The 21,781-nt window shown below is 39.3% G+C and overlaps 1 protein-coding gene across 1 annotated transcript; it reads left to right on the forward strand.

The window, feature by feature from the left end:
- Positions 1-390: 390 nt before the first annotated feature.
- Positions 391-13,823, forward strand: bmp5 (bone morphogenetic protein 5). Its single transcript, XM_026189156.1, has 7 exons — positions 391-1,355; positions 3,769-3,961; positions 7,850-7,998; positions 8,360-8,557; positions 12,331-12,407; positions 12,533-12,643; positions 12,776-13,823. Exons 1-7 carry the CDS (start codon positions 863-865, stop codon positions 12,923-12,925), a joined length of 1,371 nt encoding a protein of 456 aa, XP_026044941.1. The 5' UTR covers positions 391-862; the 3' UTR covers positions 12,926-13,823.
- The last annotated feature ends 7,958 nt before the right edge of the window (positions 13,824-21,781 follow it).

Consider the following 21,781-nt stretch of genomic DNA (forward strand, 5'->3'; position numbering starts at 1 on the left):
TGGCTTTACTATATTCTCCTTGTTTGTTAGTGTATTTAATATTTCCATACCTGTGAATCCTCCATGCATGATAAAAACATGACCCTCGTTGTTTTGCGGTGGATGCAGCTGAAACCCTCTTTTATGAAGCCTTCAATAACTTGAGGTGATTAAAAGGCTCTGTCATTATTCTTTCACTCGTTAGGAAGGCCTCTCGGATTTCAAGTGTCTCCTTTTACACTCCTGAGTCGCCACATTCATCATGGGACCTGGCTGAAGTTTTATTGCGGCCGCTAGAGGAGGATGCAAAAACAAAAGCTGAGGAGTGTGGGGTGGACTCAAAGGGCAACTAGCCCCAATACACATTCTCAGTGGGGAGGAAAAAAAGTGAGAGAGAGGGGGGGAAAGAAAAATGCGCGCCGGGGCATGAGTCGAGTGCTTCTCTCTGCTTAATTTTGACACAGTTCAACACATTTCATCCACTTGGAAACTCCAGGTTATCCCCCGACGTTATGGGCGTACCTACACGTTTTTTCATCACAAAGGAGTAAGGTGAGGGACGGGGTCACACAGCTCCATAAATACTTGGTGTGGCTGAGACTTCGGATGGACCCTGGAGGCGTAAATACTGCTGCTGGAGGAAGCTCGCACACAGGAGAGGAGCGGCGATTTTTCTGCAAGCTGATACCTCATTTGTAGAAGGGCAGACTGCTAAAAGCCTCCTCAGTTACCACCGTGAAAGTTGTGGTGCCTCTGGCTAATATGGAAAGTCTATGATTCCGTGTTGGCACAACTATAGCATAAATTGTTACGCTTTTTTCTCTCCCTTCACTGAGTGCGATGTAGTTCATCTTCACATCTCAAAGTGAGCTGATTTGTCAAGATGACAGCGCTTACACCTTTGAACCGTGCCGTACTTGGACTTGCGTGGAGCTGTTTGAGTTTCCTGTCGTGCGTGCATTGCGTTTTAAGTGACAATCATGTGCACTCCAGTTTTATTTACAGGAGGTTGCGCAATCACGAGCGCAGGGAGATACAGAGAGAGATCCTCTCCATCCTGGGCTTGCCTCACCGTCCCAGGCCCTTCTCTCCCGGGAAGCAGGCGTCCTCCGCGCCGCTGTTCATGCTAGACCTGTACAACGCCATGGCCGTGGATGAGGAGGAGGGCGTGCAGGAGAGCGCAGGGAAGAGCTTTAGTGCCAAGGCTCAAGGGCACTCTAGGAAAAGTTACTACAACCCCCAGCATGCCGGCTACTCCCGTGTGGCACAGCCTTACCGAGCGGCCCCTCTCGTAGGCCACAGCCCCGCACTCACCACAGCGCAAGACACCAACTTTCTCAATGACGCCGACATGGTTATGAGTTTTGTCAATTTGGGTAAGTGTCATTAAAACGGGATCAATATCCACACGTGCTATAAATCAATATATGCATCGGGATTATGTGCAGGTGATTCTTGGTTATCACGGACACTGAAAGAAATTGACTTATTCATCTTTCACTAGATTTCTATTTCCTCGACAGAGATAAGTGAGGGATTTTAAACTTTTTATTTCTCTTATTATAGATGACATTAAGGCAAATCTTAAAACACCAACATAAGCTGAACGAGCCTGCTTTTTGGGATGAAAAATATTACCACTTATTTCTGGAAAATAACCGGACACACGTACAATATTTTTTTAGAGAAACCTGTGCAAGCTCTCATACGAAACTTGCCGAGGAGCAAATTCAAGATTTATAATTTTTGAAAAGACATTTGTGCATCTAAATGTAAAAAAATAAAGTTCGTCGTCAGACATCAGTCATTTTCAGAGTACCGAGGGGTTGCTACAGACTCCTGTTAAATATTTTGTATTTAACACAATCGAGCTGAACGTTTTGACCCATCAATTTGTGCTGCTTTCTATTTTTTTCTGAAGTCGCTTTTATGTATAATGATTGTGTTTGTTCGGTAGCTGCGACCCTTAACCCAGCAGTTCACAGCGACTTATCAGATGACTGTCTGACCTTGAGAAAATTGGCCTAAATTATTTCCTGTTGTTAAAAGAGGGTGATACTGACTGATACTCATATCTGAGGTTCTGTCACTAAGAGAAACCACAAGCCCCTTTCATAATATTTGTGCTATTTGTACCATTTATTATTCCATCATGACATTAAAAATATTCGCAATATTAATCAAAATATTACACAGTCCTGCAGAACTGAATATTTAAAAACAAATCCCTGTAACATATCATCTACAAAGTTTCACTATTTTATTCTTTAAGGATTGTATTTTCCAAAATACAAAGCGAATTTGTGGAGACTTGCTTGTAACATTATTCCCTCACCTTGGTCTCAGCCCATCTGTTTCCACTTACCGCTACACCAGGGCATGTACACTGTCAGGCTTGAAGGCTCTGCTCTCATTCTGGAGACTGTCAGTGGAGTGTTCAATGGGGCTCTGTCTTTATTACAGTACACTCACATATAGCTACTGACCTCAACTGTTTTAAAATGTCTATGTGGCATTTTATGCGGTTTAATATGCTTACGCTAGTATCAATAAGAAGCCAGCTATTCAAACATCCAAACACACAAGACAGCATAAAAAGGGGGGCTTTTATTAATAAAACATCAGTCATTTGATAATTTCATTACAGCCCAGTTAGAACCAGCTGAATAAAACTGATATCTTACATTTTTATTTAATATTTTGCTATTTCAAAGGTAAATGCTCTGTGTTCTCAGTGACACTTCTGTTTCAGATTACCACCCGTGGCTAATATAATGGAACGCGCTCAGTGGGTAAAAGTCAGAGCTGACCTCTGACCTGTTTGTGCTAAGTAACGGCAGGCGTTCCCTCTCGATAAAATATCAGGGAAATGCACTGCATGATATCACCGTGGATGCCAGAACATCCGCTGACCTCAGCCACATGCCTTTACTCTGCTACCAGGTGGAGGTGAGAGATGGCCGAGGTCACTTTGTCAGCATGTCCCTAATGTAGGTACACTGGAGCTCTTTGATGCTGAAATTGAGGACATATATATATATATATATATATATATATATATATATATATATATATATATATATATATATATATATATATATATATATATATATATATATATATAAAATCAGATGCTTCCCCTTAGGAAAAAAAAATAGAAGCTGTGCATATCCTCCACTTGTCTCCACATAGGTATAAAACAAATCCACCGATTAAAAAAAAAAAAAAGACGAGCCTTAAAAAGTAATCTTATATTATCTGTTATATTAGAAATATTTTACTTTCAAGCTTAAGGGTTAGCTACTTTTTATGAAGCCTAGCAGAGGTCAGAATGAGGTCAGAAAAGAGGTCAGAGTAGACACTCATGTGATGCTGAAGAATCCTGTCTGCTCTTTTTCTTACTTGAGGAGCAGACGAAAGTGTCTTTAATTGAAATCAGCCTGTTTTTCTTAACTGACAGCCCATTCATCATGGCCAGAGAATGCAGTTAGGCACACAGTAGAGGGCCTGTCTGGGAACTGCTACCTGTATTGAGTTGACTGATTTAATGAACTGGAAAGTGCTTTTGTTGGTAGTCAAAATGTTTGGATTGGACCTTGAATGTGAAAGAAGATGTGATAAATTACACTTTTTTCCTGCGCATTGATGCTGGCATATTTTCTCCTTTAAACAGCTTAAGAAGCAGTTCAGGAGGTGAACTCATACATTTATATATATATATATTTTTTTTTTCATCAACTTTTCTTCCCGGTAGAAATCAACTTTGTCATAAAGTATTTTCTTTTCCAGTGGAGAAAGATAAAGATTTTTCTCACCAACGAAGACACTACAAGGAGTTCCGTTTTGATCTGACTCAAATACCGGACGGGGAGGCAGTGACTGCAGCTGAGTTTAGGATCTATAAGGACCGTAGTCATGCCCGCTACGACAATATTACCCTGAAGGTGACCATATATCAAGTCATCAAAGAGTATCAAAACAAGTAAGTGCCAGACCAACCACAACTATGTATTAAATGTTCATATTAAATGTGATTGTACCTCTGTAGTCCTGAACTGTTTAACTGGGTAATCTCTAAATAATTTCTGATATTTTTATTACATAACGATAGCTTAAAGTGTCCAGCAATGTGTAACTAAAATGCTTTACCTCAACCAGTTGGTGTTTGCTGCTTTAGTAAACTCATGAAAGTGTTCTTTTTACTAATGTTGCTACTTGCATTTAACTAAAAATGTCCCAGCACTTCTTGGATTACAGTTTAAAGGACTTACTGCTTCATTTTATGGGCATAAAATTATTGTAGATAAACAAGGGGGAAAATGAGTCATAAAGTGAGTCAGTCTTTTAAAAAAAAAGAACAAAGACAAAGGACCTATGTTAAGTTTGTTCTCAGTTATTTAAAGGTTTAGTGAAATGTAAAACAGGCTGGAAGCTTCTTCCTTGTAGTGAAAAAGCAGAATGAAGTAGCCGCTACTGCAAAAAGTGAGAACTATTTAAAACTATTTGCATCTCGATTTGTATCTTATTTCATAATGGCCATTGTCTGTCGGGGGTTGAAACTTTCCACTTGCAAAGCACATCCTCCCATCTCAAACTCTGCTCTCCTTCATTCGCACCATGTCTGCCTTACAAATATAGTTCACGGATAAAGAGAACTCCATTAGCAAGTTGGCCACTTATGAAGCTTGGAAGGTCCGTCAGTTATCACTCGTCTTGTGTTGCCTGCCAAGCTGGCTGTGTCCCAGATGAAACCACGAGGGCCCGTATCGGGAGGGGGTTGGAGGCTCCCTAGGGTGCTCCCGTGGTCACTGTTATGCCCGCCACCTGCCTGTCTTAACAATATTCCGGAAGTTTAAAGCAAGACATAGCTGAATACACAAGGGTGCACTTAAAAGTGGGCCCACATTTGCTTGCCAAAAATGTGTGTGGGTGATTGAAGGGAAGATATGGCCCTCCGGGGCTTTGAAAAGGTCCAAGTCAATGGACTCTACCATCTTAAAGGGGAAGAATGCTCAGTTCATGTTTTCACACATGCTTTCATGGAGAATAGTGTATTTGAATTAGTGCTCACAAACAGGTACGAGTCTTTCACAGTGACTGAAATCTTAGAGAACAGTTTTCTGGATTTTTCTGTCATCATAAAAGCTTAAATGCAGTTACAGTATGAGTAGGGTTCATTTGTAAAGCCATACAGATTCTTTTGTGTTTGCCTCCAGCACGTTAGGCAGAATGCTGCTTATAGACACAGACGAGTTTCAGCCTGTGCCCTTAATGTTGTTTTATATACTACACAAGTTGCTGGAGGTCTGACCCCCTTTTAAACCATATCCTCTTCACCTTGTACGTTGGAAGCGGGTGAAGTTGTGCCACAAACCTCTACTAAGTTTCTACAAAATGCTGATTATATAAATACTCATGATTGCCAGTGGTTCTCATTTGGCCCATTCAACAAAATCAGTTTAGCACAGATTGAACAGGTTGTGGTCTCTGTAGCAAATTTAAAACCATTTTGTTAGGGTATTTTAGGGGTTTAAGAGACTGACAATATAAAGCTTAGAAAATCAAATCCCACTAAAAAAAATGTTTCCTGTCCACATGTTCTGCCATTTACTTAAAATAATAAAAGTTCAGTAAAAGCAATGGCCAGTGATAGAGATAATATGTTAAATAGTGCATGAGAATAACACTGTATATAAGATGCTGGTATTGGGGAAGTCTGTGGAGTCTGTAACCAGAATACACTTTATGTATGTATTTGAGGACTAATAAGTTCTTTGAACTTTAAGCTGTTTTTTAAAATTTATAACAGCACAACTTATTTTGCTATTTTAAACTTGCAGGGTTTATGTTTACTTGCTAGTGTCTTCACTGAGTTAATGAAACACAGAAACAAAAGCAACTATGTGAAAATGCTCTACTTCGTATCCATACAGGTTGTCAAATGTATACTTAAAGTCAGAGTACTTGTAGTTTCAGACAACTGCACACCTATCTCAGAGTCACACCTGCTCTGGTACTGAACTTTACTGCTGAACATGAATTCCTAATGGAAAATATTGACTTGTGAACATAGTTTGTTAAACACAGAGCAGTCTGAACAGTTACCACTCAGCTTTGGTGTTCAGTCACATTCTCTAGTGACCCCAGATTAAAATGTAGGATAAACATTTGCACTCTTGGATACAGCTACAAACCTATACCTACTCAGGCTAAATTATCACAGGAAATAAGCTAAAAGCTACAAAAGTCAAAAAGGAAGTTTAGAAGTATGTCATGCATAAAGATTATGCTTGATTTTTATTACACCTGCAATAAAGACATAAATGGTTCCTGAAGGACTGACGGAAAATCTTGGTTGTCTCTGACCAGCATCAGGCAACCACAAAAACGTAACAGGCTCTGCTTTATCTGATCTGCAACTTGAAAGGAATCCAATGCAAATTAGGAAGTAGGGCTTTTTTTTTTTCAACTTTGAGTTGATTGAGGCCTTATGTCAAGCTTATGTTAAAAAACAGCAAAAGAAAAACAGCTGATATGCATGATTCATAGCTCCTGAAAGTTCTGAAGTACTGGCAAACCCTGTGCCCTACGACTCTGCTATTTATTACTAGTGAAAGGTTTTTCCAACAAAAGCACCGCTTTCTTTTCAGGTCCAGCACACAGTAACGAGTTTAACACTCTTCCAGACCAAAGTTTTTATTCATTATCAGGAAAAGCATAAAAACATAACAAATCAGACAAACAAGAGAAAGAAAAAAAATAACCCAAAAGAAATCACACAAATTAAAGTCATTATATATCTTTGCAAGTACACATATGGGGGGAAAAAGAATGAAAATGTTTGATTTCCAAAGGAGGGAGGGAAGAGTTGCCACAGAGTTTGGAATAAAGTACTCAGTCATGATAAGATTCAGTCTACATGTTCTAGAAAATAATGCCAAGTACATGTGCACTCACCAGCCACTTTATTTTCTCAGACATTTTGGTCCATATTGATATGATTACACGGGTGATGCAGATTTGTCAGCTGAACATCTATGATGCCAATCTTTCATTCCATCGCATCCCAGAGGTGCCCTGTTGGATTAAGATCTGGTGTCTCTGAAGGCAATTTGAGTACAGTGAACTCATTGTCATGTTCAAGAAACGAGTTTTAAACAGTCTGAGCTCTGTGACATGGTCCTTTATCCTGTTGAAAGCAGCTATCAGAAGATTCAATTCAATTAGGTTCAATTCAATTTAATTCAGGTTTAGTGCCAAATCACATCGACAGTCACCTCAGGGTGCTTTATGCCAGGGTAAATATCCTACAGCAAAATCAGACAATCTCCTATAAGCAAGCACTTTGTGAGAGTGGGAATAAAAAAACTCCTTTTTCATAGGAAGAAACTGAAGAAAGTGTCATGACCAGTTGGAGGGTAAGGGGAAAGGGAGTATAGACAGAAAGCTGGCTACATTGAGGTCATAAAGGGATGGTCAGCAACAATATTCAGGTAGGCTGCAGATACTAGGTGGGATGGAATTTTCTGTTGTCCAATTTTTGTGCACGCAGACAAGTTCTTTTGGTTAGCTTGGTTTTAAGAAATGGTTATTTGAGTTGCGTTTGCATTTATGGCCATTCTTCTCTGATCTCAGTCGCTTTTCTTCCCCATTCTGAATCGGTTTGAATTTCAGCAGGTTGTCTTTACCATGATTGAATTCTCTCAGTTGCTGCCACGTGAATGTCTGATTAGACAGTTGTGTTAACAAGCAGCTGAATGGATGTGCCTAACAAAGTAGCCAGTGATATATGCACCAGCTGTTTTTGCTCATTTTAACTGTAGCTTATTTAGTGCAGATGTTCATGACATTGTTTTCATTGACTTTTTAGAGATGCAGAGACGTTCTTACTTGACTCCAAAAAGGTCCAGGCATCTGATGGAGGCTGGCTAGTGTTTGACATAACAGCTACCAGTAACCACTGGGTGATGAATCCACAGCAGAACCTGGGCCTGCAACTCTGTGTGGAAACTGTAGATGGCAAGTGGAGTTCAGTTTTTCTTTCCATTACTTTTTTTTCTCTTGTAATCGCTTTAGATTTATTTTAAACTCCTAGACTTTTAAAAGGTCAACTTCACCTTTCAAGACAATCCACAATGTCTGCATTTGATTTTACGAAAATGTTTTATGTGACATCAGGTCAAATGTCTGGCAGTGTTTGGATTTTGATTATTTATCACCAATTCCCACCAATTAATTGCCATAAATCAAAAAAATTAAGATGAGCTGACCTGGTTTTTGTATTTGTACTTACTCTGAAAGCAGTCATAAATTTCTAAAACTACCCATTGAGATTAAATGTTGTTTTAAAAGTTTTATTTACCTTTTTATTTTTTTAAAGGACGAAGTATAAACATGAAATCTGCTGGAATCATCGGGAGGAACGGGCCCCAGTCCAAACAGCCGTTCCTGGTTGCTTTCTTCAAGGCCAGCGGGGTGTTGCTTCGCTCAGTCAGAGCTGCTGGTGGGAAAAAAAAGAACCACAATCGCAATAAATTGAATAATCAACAACAATCCTCAAAGGCACCAAAAACTGGAGGTAAGTGGGCTTAAAATTCAATTCAATTCAATTTTATTTATATAGCGCCAAATCACAACAAAATTCGCCTCAAGGCGCTTCATAGATACAGAGAAAAGCCCAACAATCATATGACCCCCTATGAGCAAGCACTTTGGCGACAGTGGGAAGGAAAAACTCCCTTTTAACAGGAAGAAACCTCCGGCAGAACCAGGCTCAGGGAGGGGCGGCCATCTGCTGCGACCGGTTGGGGTGAGAGAAGGAAGACAGGAAAGAAGACATGCTGTGGAAGAGAGACAGAGGTTAATAACAGATATGATTCAATGCAGAGGGGTCTGTTAATACATAGTGAGTGAGAAAGGTGACTGGAAAGGAAAAACTCAATGCATCATGGGAATCCCCCGGCAGCCTTTGTCTATTGCAGCATAACTAAGGGAGGATTCAGGGTCACCTGGTCCAGCCCTAACTATATGCTTTAGCAAAAAGGAAAGTTTTAAGCCTAATCTTAAAAGTAGAGATAGTGTCTGTCTCCTGAATCCAAACTGGAAGCTGGTTCCACAGAAGAGGGGCCTGAAAACTGAAGGCTCTCCCTCCCATTCTACTTTTAAATACTCTAGGAACAACAAGTAGGCCTGCAGAGCGAGAGCGAAGTGCTCTAATAGGGTGATATGGTACTACAAGGTCATTAAGATAAGATGGGGCCTGATTATTTAAGACCTTGTATGTGAGGAGCAGGATTTTGAATTCAATTCTGGATTTAACAGGAAGCCAATGAAGGGAAGCCAAAACAGGAGAAATATGCTCTCTCTTTCTAGTCCCTGTCAGTACTCTTGCTGCAGCATTTTGGATTAGCTGAAGGCTTTTCAGTGAGTTTTTTGGACATCCTGATAATAATGAATTACAGTAGTCCAGCCTGGAAGTAATAAATGCATGAACTAGTTTTTCAGCGTCACTCTGAGACAGGATATTTCTAATTTTAGAGATGTTGCGCAAATGGAAGCAAGCAGTCTTACATATTTGTTTAATATGTGCATTGAAGGACATGTCCTGGTCAAAAATGACTCCAAGGTTCCTCACAGCGTTACTGGAGGCCAAGGTAATGCCATCCAGAGTAAGAATCTGGTTAGATACCATATTTCTAAGATTTTCAGGGCCGAGTACAATAACCTCAGTTTTATCTGAATTAAGAAGCAGAAAGTTAGCGACCATCCAGGTCTTTATGTCTTTAAGACATTCCTGCAGTTTAACTAATTGGTACACCAATTAGTATGTTATCTGGCTTCATGGACAGATAGAGCTGGGTGTCATCTCCATAGCAGTGAAAATTTATGCTATGTCTTCTAATGATGCTGCCTAGGGGAAGCATGTATAGTGTAAACAGAATTGGTCCGAGCACTGAACCCTGTGGAACTCCATAATTAACCTCAGTGTGTGAAGAGGACTCTCCATTTACATGAACAAACTGGAGTCTATTAGATAGATATGATACAAACCACTGCAGCACAGTACCTGTAATACCTACAGCATGTTCTAATCGCTCTAATAGGATATTATGGTCGACAGTATCGAACGCTGCACTGAGGTCTAGCAGGACAAGCACAGAGATGAGTCCACTGTCAGAGGCCATAAGAAGATCATTTGTAACCTTCACTAAAGCTGTTTCTGTGCTGTGATGAGCTCTGAAACCTGACTGAAACTCTTCAAATAAGCCATTCCTCTGCAGATGATCTGTTAGTTGTTTGACAACTACTCTTTCAAGGATTTTTGATATGAAAGGAAGGTTGGAGATTAGCCTATAATTAGCTAAGACTGCTGGGTCTAGAGATGGCTTTTTGAGTAAAGGTTTAACTACAGCCAGCTTGAAGGCCTGTGGTACATAGCCGATTATTAGAGATAGGTTGATCATATTTAAGATCGAAGAATTAATTAATGGCAGGACTTCTTTGAGCAGTTTTGTAGGAATGGGGTCTAAAAGACACGTTGATGGTTTGGAGGAAGTAATTATTGAAGTTAACTTAGAAAGATCAATTAGAGAAAAAGAGTCTAACTTAACATCAATGGTACTAAGAGTAGCTGTAGATAATATTACATCTGTGGGATGATTATTGGTAATTTTTTCTCTAAAAATTTTACTTGTGAAGAAGTTCATGAAGTCATTACTAGTTAACGTTAAAGGGATTGTTGGCTCAACAGAGCTCTGACTTTTTGTCAGCCTGGCTACAGTGCTGAAGAGAAACCTGGGGTTGTTTTTATTTTCTTCAATCAGTGATGAATAGTAAGATGTTCTGGCTTTGCGGAGGGCTTTCTTATAAAGCAACAAACTATTTATCCAGGCTAAATGATGATCCTCTAAATTTGTGACACGCCATTTCCTCTCCAGATTACGAGTCATCTGCTTTAGGGTGCGTGTTTCAGAATTATACCACAGAGTCAGGTACTTCTGATTAGAGACCTTAGTTTTCACTGGAGCGAGCTACAGTATCCAGAGTCATACGTAGTGAGGAGGTGAAATTATTAACAAGATAATCGACCTCTGTTGGGGTAGCGTTCAGATAGCTGCTCTGCTCTATGTTGGTACAGGGCATTGAAGATGATAACAGTGGGTGGATTATATTCTTAAACTTAGTTACAGCGCTTTCAGAAAGACATCTACTTTGATAAAGTCTACTCTCCACCACTGTGTAATCAATTATTGTAAATGTAAATGTTATCAGGAAATGATCAGACAGGAGGGTTTTCAGAAAATACTGTTAAATGTTCAGTTTCTATGCCATATGTTAAAACAAGATCTAGAGTGTGATTAAAGTGGTGGGTGGGTTCTTTTACATTTTGAGAGAAACCAATTCAGTCTAATAACAGATTAAATGCCATGTTGAGGCTGTCATTTTTAGCATCTACATGGATGTTAAAATCACCCACAATAATTATTTTATCTGAGCTCAGAACTATTAGATATTAGAATTAGATATAAAGTCTGAGAAATCAGACAGAAACTCTGTTTAAGGCCCAGGTGGACGATAGATGATAACAAGTAAGACTGGTTTCTGAGTTTCACAGCTGGGGTGGACAATGTTAAGCATCAGGCTTTCAAATGAATTAAAAGTCTGTCTTGGTCTTTCATTAATTAATAGGCTGGTGTGAAAAATTGCTGCCACACCGCCCCCTCGGCCTGTGCTTCGAGGTTTCTGGTAGTTAGAATGACTCGGGGGTGTTGATTCATTTAAACTAACAGATTCATCCTGCTGCAACCAGGTTTCTGTAAGGCAGAGTAAATCAGTTTGTTGATCAATTATTAAGTCATGTACTAACAGAGACTTGGAGGAGAGAGACCTAATATTTAATAATCCACATTTCACTGTTTTACTCTTTGGTTCAGATGTGGATACTGTATTGTTCTTTCTTTGTAATTGTTTATGTTTAAGTTGTTTGTTGCTGGTTTTTAGTTTGTTATTTGTCTTTTTGGGAGCTGACACAGTCTCAATCATAGTTCTGCTGTTCTTTGTTCTTCTTCTCAAAGTATTTTCTTGATTTCTTACTTTGGAAACAAATTTGTTTATAAGTGGCTACACATGATATTTGTCATTTCGATAAATAATCCAGCACATTGATTAATGCTTATTATCCACCAATTACCATTATAAATGAAAGGAATTTTACTTCAACTTTAAATGTTGGGTGTATTAATAATTCTCTGAAACATCCGTTAACTCCAAAAGCAATACATTCATAATAGCATGTTGTAGTAAGTTAAAAAAATAATTTCTTGTCATAAAAAAAGTACTATTATTTTTCAGATTATAACACCAGTGAACAGAAGCAAGCCTGTAAGAAGCACGAGCTTTATGTCAGCTTTCGGGACTTGGGTTGGCAGGTAAAACACAAATATTCGACATCTCTTACAATGAAAAAATTGTTAGGTAATCACACAAAAATGACTCATTTAGTCAAATTATGAGATAATCAATCAGGTATACTAAATGTCTTCTTTTTCTAAAGGATTGGATCATTGCACCGGAGGGCTATGCTGCTTTTTACTGTGATGGCGAGTGCTCGTTTCCACTCAACGCACACATGAATGCAACAAATCATGCTATTGTGCAAACTCTGGTAAGCATTCTTTAGAGTGTATCCCGCATGCGTGTTGCAGTAAAGTCTGGCTATAAGCTAATAACGTTCTTACCATTTGTAACTCTCTGCTGTTGCACCTCTTTAAACTCTACTTTATGCTCTCATTTATAGGTCCACTTAATGTTTCCTGACAATGTGCCAAAACCATGCTGCGCCCCAACCAAGCTCAATGCAATATCAGTACTTTACTTTGATGACAGCTCAAATGTTATCCTGAAGAAATATAGAAATATGGTAGTTAGGTCTTGTGGGTGCCATTAACGGGCGAGGCCAATTTTAATTTATGCAGTCTGGCATGGGAATTGCTGGAGGTGTGATGTCATGTTCAGTATTATGTATATAGAGTTTTATTAATTTATTTTCCTTTTTAAAAAAAATAGCACTGAATATTTTGATATTTAAATGATTAGGACAAAATACTGATTTTACTTTACAACAGTTATCATTTAACTTCTGTGTCCGTTGGCATATACTTTGTATTGGTTAGGACTGTATATCTTTTATGAGAAAACTGTTCACTGGAGTCACTATGATCGCTTCCTCTTCTGTTGTTTTCTTTTCTCCTTTTTTTTCCTATACATAGTGTGCTACAAATGCTATAAACACTGTATTTCAATGTTAATTTCTTAATGAGTTCATTCCCAGTTCAGAACGGTAATCGTTCATGACAGACGCATACAGAATAATGTCCCGCGATACTGTAACACAAGCACATTTTATTAACAAGGGGGATCTCCATATTATGCTATTAACACTAACGTCTCAACTTCAACAGGCTCTTGGAAATATTTCAAATTAAATCGGATCACAGGATTAAAATAACACACTGAGCGTTCTCTAATATAAACCAAACTGCCCAAAGCTGTTTTCAAGCTGTCACCGTCTTTCAGCGTTGATACTGTTTCACCTTTTCCAAGCCAGTTTTTTTTCTCTGGTGTTCTCAGAAAGGGAATATGTCAGTCTGGAATGAAACACGTATAATGTTGAGTGTTCGCTTATTTTTTTAACAATGTTTATCTCTTACATAAACACTGTTTCTCATTTCTCTGTGGACTTTGTCATAGTTACATCTTTGCGCCGCACATATTCGATCTCATGTTTGGAAAGTAGTGTATCTTAACGTAGAGTGCTGTGTATTTAATAAATGTACCACTTGAAAGCTCTTATCTTTGCTCGGCTTTTATTGACTTCGCAGCTTTTCTTTCTTCATTTATCACGCACAACTATAAATCTGTAAGAAGAAAGAAAAAATCCCTGGTGAAATAAATGCATTATTTATTGTTTCTTATTTGTTTTTTTAGTTTTTTAGGTATTTCTGTTTGGAATTCTGTGGATCTTTTACTCACTGCTGCCAAACTACCGTCTCAGATTTATCAATGTTTGACAAGTATGATATAAACCCACAGAGCCTGATGACATGCTCTTAGGGAGCGGTAATGCTAAGTAGTACAGTGCTACCAGCGAGGCAATGCTGTGACCTCCGATACCAGCCCAAAAGAGTGATTATCATGAGAATGACAGCAGAGAAAAGCAACATTTTCCAGATTATGGTGGAAAGTTCCCATCAACCATATTATTTATGTGACATGCTTGATACATATATACTTACCGGCATGCTGTAAATTCACATTTTGTCACTGCCCATCTGCTTCGAGCTAAGATTCAACCTTGGAAACAAAGTGGAAACCATAAACAAAACCGAGTGAGTGTTGGTGCACTCATCCATGGATAAGCAGGACTTCCCGAAAAGTGCGAGGGAATGTGCTTTTTCCAAAAAAGTACTATGGTTACGCAGAACTCTTCAATGGTCTTGGAAATGCAGGGATTAGGTTAAGGATTAATATTTATTTGCACAACTGTGTTGACCCTCACTGAACACAGGATATGTACTGTTGCACTTTCCCCCTCCACCCTCCCTGTTTTATAACATTTTTTCTGACAGAACATTGAGTGACTGTATTTCACTTAATTAAAAGCAGTGGCTGGCCTGCCCAGATGTTATGTGGGCTCCATCGAAAAGGAGTGTTGACATTCAGTGAATAGAAGAGGCCACCTGCTAACTTAACTCTTGGCTTGAGGGGTGATTTGCATTCCTGTGGCCTGTTGCCTGGCATGATTACTCCTAGCACTTAACAATCCCATCTACTGTTTAATATGATGGATTCTTTCCAATTCAGCTACATTTCTTCCTTGTCTGTAATGCAGGAGCTGCTATGAATGAGCTTCTATTTAGGTTCTCCAAAATGACACAACCCTCCTCAACAGTAACCTCTTGACCACATGAAAGGGTAACAATTGCCATACTCGGGGCGGATTAATATAGTGGCCCCTTTTCCTCCGAGACCCCCGCGGTCAAAAGCAGCCAGCAGTGAGTCAGAGGTGCCTTGACATTTATCAGATCCGCACTTGTAGTGGCCACTTCTGAAAAAGGTCACAACCTCTGGTAGTTTACCTTTCCTGAATGGTTGCTTGTGAATTATTCATGCATCGTGCACTCGGTTTATAGTATATGTCACAACATGCTGTTGGCTTTACATAAACATAGTTGCATAATGTTGAGATGCGTTTCCATGTGCTGATATTTTTTTTCTACCACAAACATGTTTATCCTCTTTACCTGATTAAGAAAACAGAGGTATCCATGTCAGCAGCTGTTAAGAACATGTTCTTTTATTCAGCAAACAGGATATATTTATTAAGGAGACATCATCTTGAAGCTCCTACCTGACTGGGCCAAAAGTCACAAGTGCTTGAGGATTTAGGTCATTTTAATGTAAACGAATCCACCACCACAGGAAATGCTTTGACCCATGCTGAAAAACAAATACAAAAAGCTGCTATAACGTGCCATTAATCTTGTCAGACCACAAACAGAGGTGGCCACTTAGAGATGACAAAATTAGAATCACAGATTAATTTTTTTTTAAAAGAGGCAGAACGTTGCAGTCTTTTTTCCTTTTTAAAAATGTAATTCCTTTTAGTGCAGTGAAGCATATCAGTCATCGTCTAAAAGATTTCCATAGTCAAGAGGAGCTGGTTCTAAATGGGTAAAACTACACAAAAAGAAATATTTTAGAAATACTGGAAAAGCAAAGAAGCTGGGATATGCTCCAGCCCCCTGCAACCCTAATAAGGATAAGCAGAAGAGGATGGATAGAAAAAGCAAAGTATTGTCTAATGTAAAAATATCATGCCATCCCTCCTTACTTTAAACTTTGCTTCTAAGGAGCCAGACTTTCTTATAATGTTCAAGTCTTTCATAATTTTTCTTTGGCCACTGGCTGCCTTCTCACTCAGCCAGTTCAGTCCAGTCCTTGTACTTCACCACTTTCAGGGGAATGTTTTGTTTGTTAAGCCACTTAACCCTGACCTATGAATCATTCTAGCATAAAAAGTCACCTAGCTGAAGCGATGAACCAGTGTTGGGCCAACCATACAATTTAAAGTAAAGAACCAGTTTTAAATTGTAATAGCAGCCTGTCACACACATCATTTGTTTCTATTTTTTTGTCTTAGAAAAAGTAATCTAATTTACAAAAAGTGCCAAAGATAAGAGTTTGATGGGCATAAACAGATGAGCAGTATCTTAAAGTCATTTTCTTAAGAAATAAGAAAAAAAGACCTGACACAGGACCTAAAGATGCATCTGAGTCTTCAATTTGGTCCAGCTACTGTTTGCTGAAGCATCATCAGAATTTGTCTCAGTGTAATGGTGGCTGTCAAGAACCCATTCTTAGGGGAGAAAAAGCAGTGCTATGCTAAATTACACAAGAACTGGACTGAAAATCTGTGGCAAGAAGTCTTATGCAGTGATTAATCCAAATTTGGCATTTTGACAATACCATATTTAAAGGGTCCGCTTGGCAAAAGCTTTATTTTTTAGCATGACAGACACACTGTCATAGCATACGTGGATAGAAAAACACGCTTCCAGACATGGATTGGCCTCCCCAGAGCTAAGACCTTAACATTATTGAAGCAGTGTGGTCATCTTGACAGAGAACAGAACAAAAGGCAGCCAAGATCCAAAGAGGAGCTTCCTTCACGAAGCCTCTGCAACTAAAGTAATCTTATTTGTTTTGAGTTTTAACCTTACATGATGTATTTCCATGTCAATTTGAAGAAGTTTTAATAAATTGCTGCACCTATTTCACATTTTTCAAGAAAAATATGAAGAAAAGGGGGGTGGGTTAAGACTTTTGTACACAACACATATTTATATCTGTTCACCCCTGTATGATAAAACTTGGTACCTTGCCATACATGACACAAAGTCCACCATATGATTTTAACACTGGTTTTTTTTTTTGTTTGTTTTTTTAAACTTAAGGCTTCTGGCCCTTTTGAGTATTTAATTTAATTTCCAATAGTTTGTTCCAGTTTATTTTAAAGTGCATCTGAAGTATTATGAGTTATCAATTTTCTAAACAAGTGATGCAAATCAGACTGTTTGAAATAAAAAGCACATGTAACCAGTTGTTCATGAATTGGAATTGGAACTGTTCACAAATATACTCACAAACTGTGAAACTAAACATTTATTCGCCGCCTTAGTGGAGATTAATATGCTGGGTACACTGCAAATGCACACTTCCACACAATTAACCTGAACATTTTTGACTTTGACTATCATTGATGTGATCAATTACTGCTGCTGTGGGCTGCAGGCAGTTTCGATGACTGAAACAAAGCTTGGCTTGATCACATTTTGTTCAGTCTAATATAGCTGTGCAAAATAATAGCCGTTGTTCATTTAGTTTAGTAATTCCATGTTTTATTGATTTACACTGTGTCAACCAGAGATCTTTTTCTTTCTGTGGCTCAGAGTTTATTTTGAAAGTGTCACCTTGCAGTCCATCCACAAGGCAAGTGAAATTGTATCTAATAAAAATGTTGTGTAGTTTACCTAATTCATCTCCCCACATGTGGTTCTCCTTATTTGTATTCTGTGGGTGGGCTATGGCTTCCATATAGCTCAATCAGACCCTCTTGAAAAGGAGACCATATGGGTCACATTTTTACACATTGTTTGGTATGACAAGGCTGCAGTAGGACCATCGAGGAATGTGTCCTCACAAGGGGCAGTGCAGAAACACTATTATGTTTGCTTGTTATTCCCTTATGCGCATAATCTTTGAGAGTAAGAGAAGAGGGGCTCTCAGGTTCTCTAATTTACAGCAGACTGTTTGTGAACTCAGCTGTCAACTCCAATTAATATTATAGTTGGCACCTGTGCATTTCAACTCTTTCTATATTTTAAAAATGTTCTCCTTTCAGTCTTATTAGCATGTTTTAAAACTGCATTGGTCTTTCCTGATGGGATGCAAGAAATAGGCTAGAATTAAAAATTTAAATGTCCAGTTTACTTTGCATACTGCATGTTTTTAAATGCTAATCGAACATTGAGCCGTTTTCTCTTTCTATTGCATGCAGCATTTGCACAACAGATTTTTTCCATGGAAATGCATAGAGCATGGTAGTCTTTAGAGATTCCTTTGTGTTTTTTTTCTTAGCACAAAAATAGCTTCTAACATGATATGTTATGATTAACCATGCCTGCTGTCTTCTTTTTCCATGTTGCTTGGGTTGGACTATTTTTGTCAAAGAACATGTGGAATTTTAAATAATGTAACATATAAACAAAAGCTGATGAACAGGATATTTCCCTGTCTCTGAATCCAAATCCGTGTCTGTCTTGTAATAATCATGGCGATTTACTGTATGAATGAGGTTTCAAATTGCTGTACCTCAAAAGGCTCTAGTGTTAGCTTTTATTTTTTCTGAATTTATTCATTTTTTGTTACTTTGCTTCCTGCATCAGTTTTTTCCAAATGGTTTTTATATACTTTAGCCTTTCTTTGTATTTCTGTTTGCCCTAAAATACTTTTTGGGGGTCACATTTTAGGTAATGAATCTTGACTTATGGTTTTGCAACAACTCCCTGCATTTGAACCAAGCAGCAACCTCTAGCTCAGAAAAATCAAGCCAATACAGATTAGCCAAAAACTGCAGCTCTTGAAGTGGTCACTTGCAGCATGCTCCAAAAGTGAGTCATTCCCACATGGACTCTTGTCCATAAAATGCCCAACTTCATAGCAGAATTTTTTCACTGGTACAAAAAAAAGAAATCATTTGAGTAAATATATGGAACAGTTCGTGTGTGGTAGCTTTCAACCTGCTAGTCCTTTGTCTATCTCATTGCATCTGATCACTAGCTTGTCAGGAAATCTTCATCCAGCTCCTGTGTCAGTTAGCTTTCTACCTGTAGCAGAGTTGGCTAGACTTAGGGCTATTGGTCATCATATTAGCATAGCTCCTTGCCTGGCCCAGCCACTGAACTCACCGCAGCACCACAGGTCCTAGAAGTGGGCCTGCTGACCCCTAGCCAGTTCCTGCTCTTCCACCTCATACTCAGGAGTCTACTTTATTGTGGAGACCTGGTTAACCTTTTCTTTCAATGACATCCTGCCTCAGAATCAACCCATGCTAAACCCAGATTGTTTCCACAGCCAACACAAACTGTCCCAGAGAGTCTGCCTTCTTCACTGTTGCTCAGTTTGAGTGCTACATCTTGCAACTGGTGAGTGCAGAGACTGCTCCCAAGTCAGTCTGACAGTCAGTCCGCCAGCTCCAGAGTCATCCCTCCTGATGGACCCTCAGGCTGACATCCAAGCTAAGAAGCATCCGCCCTCTCTGCTGATACCTGGCAGATGCCTGACTGCACTGGTTCCAAGCTTTCTGTTCCACATCCTGCCTGAAGTACTATGTCTGGCTCGCCAGCCTTAGAGACCTCCAGAGAGCTTCCATCTTTACCGCCAGTCTTCTGAGAGGTTCTATTCTCTCTGTAGTGTTCCTGCTGGGCCTTCAGATAGTCTTCTTCTCACCTCCAACCTTGGTCTTGCCTGACTACCCTACCACTAGGCCAACCTCAAAAGTAGCCTCCCCTGTTTACTGAGCCTCCTGGCTGCCCTCCAGAGTCGTCATCATGGTCTGACTGAGCTGAGTTGCTCCACCTAACTGAGTGTTTACCTGGGTCTTCCCATCCCCTTTGGAGCAATTGGCCCAGGATTCTTAGCTCCCATGTTCGTCTGCTGTTAGATTATCTGTCCAAACTCTTAGACTCTTTATCTCCTGGATGCTTGGTTATTTTTCTTACTCTTTGCCTCTTTCTTCAGTTTGCCTGCATGGATTTTTGTGGGCTTTTGCCTGCCGACTGTATTTTGGCATGTGTGACTTACGATGAGTTTGAGTTTACCTGGTTGGTGTTTTCTACCCCGATCTTCCCACACATCCAGTAAAGTAATTAGTAAAACACACTACTGTTATCAGTTTACAGCTGAAGGCACACAGAGATGTCAACAGCGATGACTTAAACCAAGCTCATGTGTATTCTGGCAGTTGTAACTTATGCTGTGAAATTCAGTTTCTCCCACCAAGGATAAGAATACACTGAAGGAAATCTCTACACTTTATGATCCAGGTGGAGCCGTAATCCAGCCATGAAGTCCTCTGTGGTGCAATATAAAAATCTGCACAATAAATATCCAGCTGCTTAGAAACATCCTCTTAAATTCATTTGTAACAAAGCGATTTTAAGGAGTGGCTTTGTGAAGAATGAATGATCTGATTTTATTGCTCCTTTAAACAGTGTGGATTGGTAAATGGCCTGTATTTGTATAGCGCTTTACTTAGTCCCTAAGGACCCCAAAGCGCTTTACACTACATTCAGTCATCTACCCATTCACACACTGGTGATGGCAAGCTACATTGTAGCCACAGCTGATCTGGGGCGGACTGACAGAGGCGAGGCTGCTGGACACTGGCGCCACCGGGCCCTCTGACCACCACCAGTAGGCAATGGGTGAAGTATCAAGGATGCAACGACCGAGACTGTCGCAGCCGGGGCTTGAACCGACAACCTTCCGATTATAGGACAAACTACTAACTCTTGAGCCCCGATCGCCCCAATTAACATTTCACACTTGCACTCACTAATAAATATAGAAAAGTGATCTTTATTATGAAAAAGACAACTCCCACAGCCTTCCAGTAGACCGCATGTGCACTACAAATGATGCTCAGCCTTTATGATAATGTGTGGACTCATACCCAAAACATCAGTCAGAGGCTTTTGTGAGTAAAAACCATAGGGTGCTCAGTGGTGTGATTACTGTGAGGATAATCTTTAACACACATGCTGTCTCAAAGGGGAGCTGTGGAAAGTTGGCTAAGAGTGGTCGGCCTTCCAGAAAAAACTGTAGGACACGCTGCTATTTTTATAAAGACCTCACATTTTATTTCTTTAAAAAAATGTTTGTGGTTTTTTGTGGTACAAATTTGAATAAACTGAAAATTGAATAGGGTAACATAAGAGCATAAATACACACACACACACACACACGCTTATGTATCTCTCTCTCTCTCTCTCTCTCTCTCTCTTTCTACACACACACACACACACACACACACACACACACACACACACACACACACACACACACATATATAAATGTACATTCTTCTTTGCTTTTCTGTGCAGCATATGTAATGCATGATTCCGTTTCAGTTATATGCATCAAGTGGTCTGGGGGTGTATATCCAACAAACCTTTTCATCTTCTCTGTATATGAAAGACCATGTCATTATTATTACTTCCATGGTGATGATGATGTGCTATTCGCTCAGCACCAGAACTCTCTTGTTGTTACAGTTCAGTTACATTCATGATGTAGAAATTGAAGACGGATGGAGGATGAAAATTGATTTGTTCTGGTTCCTGTTTTTTTCCCCTTCCACTTTGTTTTGAGTGTGTATCTAAGAGTTTAAAACTTCTTTCATGCCATGCCGAAACCTGTACTCCATAAAGTACTGTTTTTCACATCTGTTTCTACCTCTGTAAAGAGAGAGAGAGAGAGAGATACAGAGAGAGGGAGGAAGAGAGAGAGCAACAGAGTCTAGTCTTGTTCTTTTTTTAATGGAATTTGTTTCCAAGTTCATAAACATGGTGTGACAATGTTTGAATTTTATTTAATATGTTGAGGCATTCATCTTCTGCCTGGTCTCCAGAATCCTCATGTGCAAAATATATTGTTCTCAGGAGAAGCTAACAAACTAGCA

The sequence above is a fragment of the Astatotilapia calliptera genome, chromosome 13, assembly GCF_900246225.1.
Source record: "Astatotilapia calliptera chromosome 13, fAstCal1.2, whole genome shotgun sequence".
NCBI lineage: Eukaryota > Metazoa > Chordata > Actinopteri > Cichliformes > Cichlidae > Astatotilapia > Astatotilapia calliptera.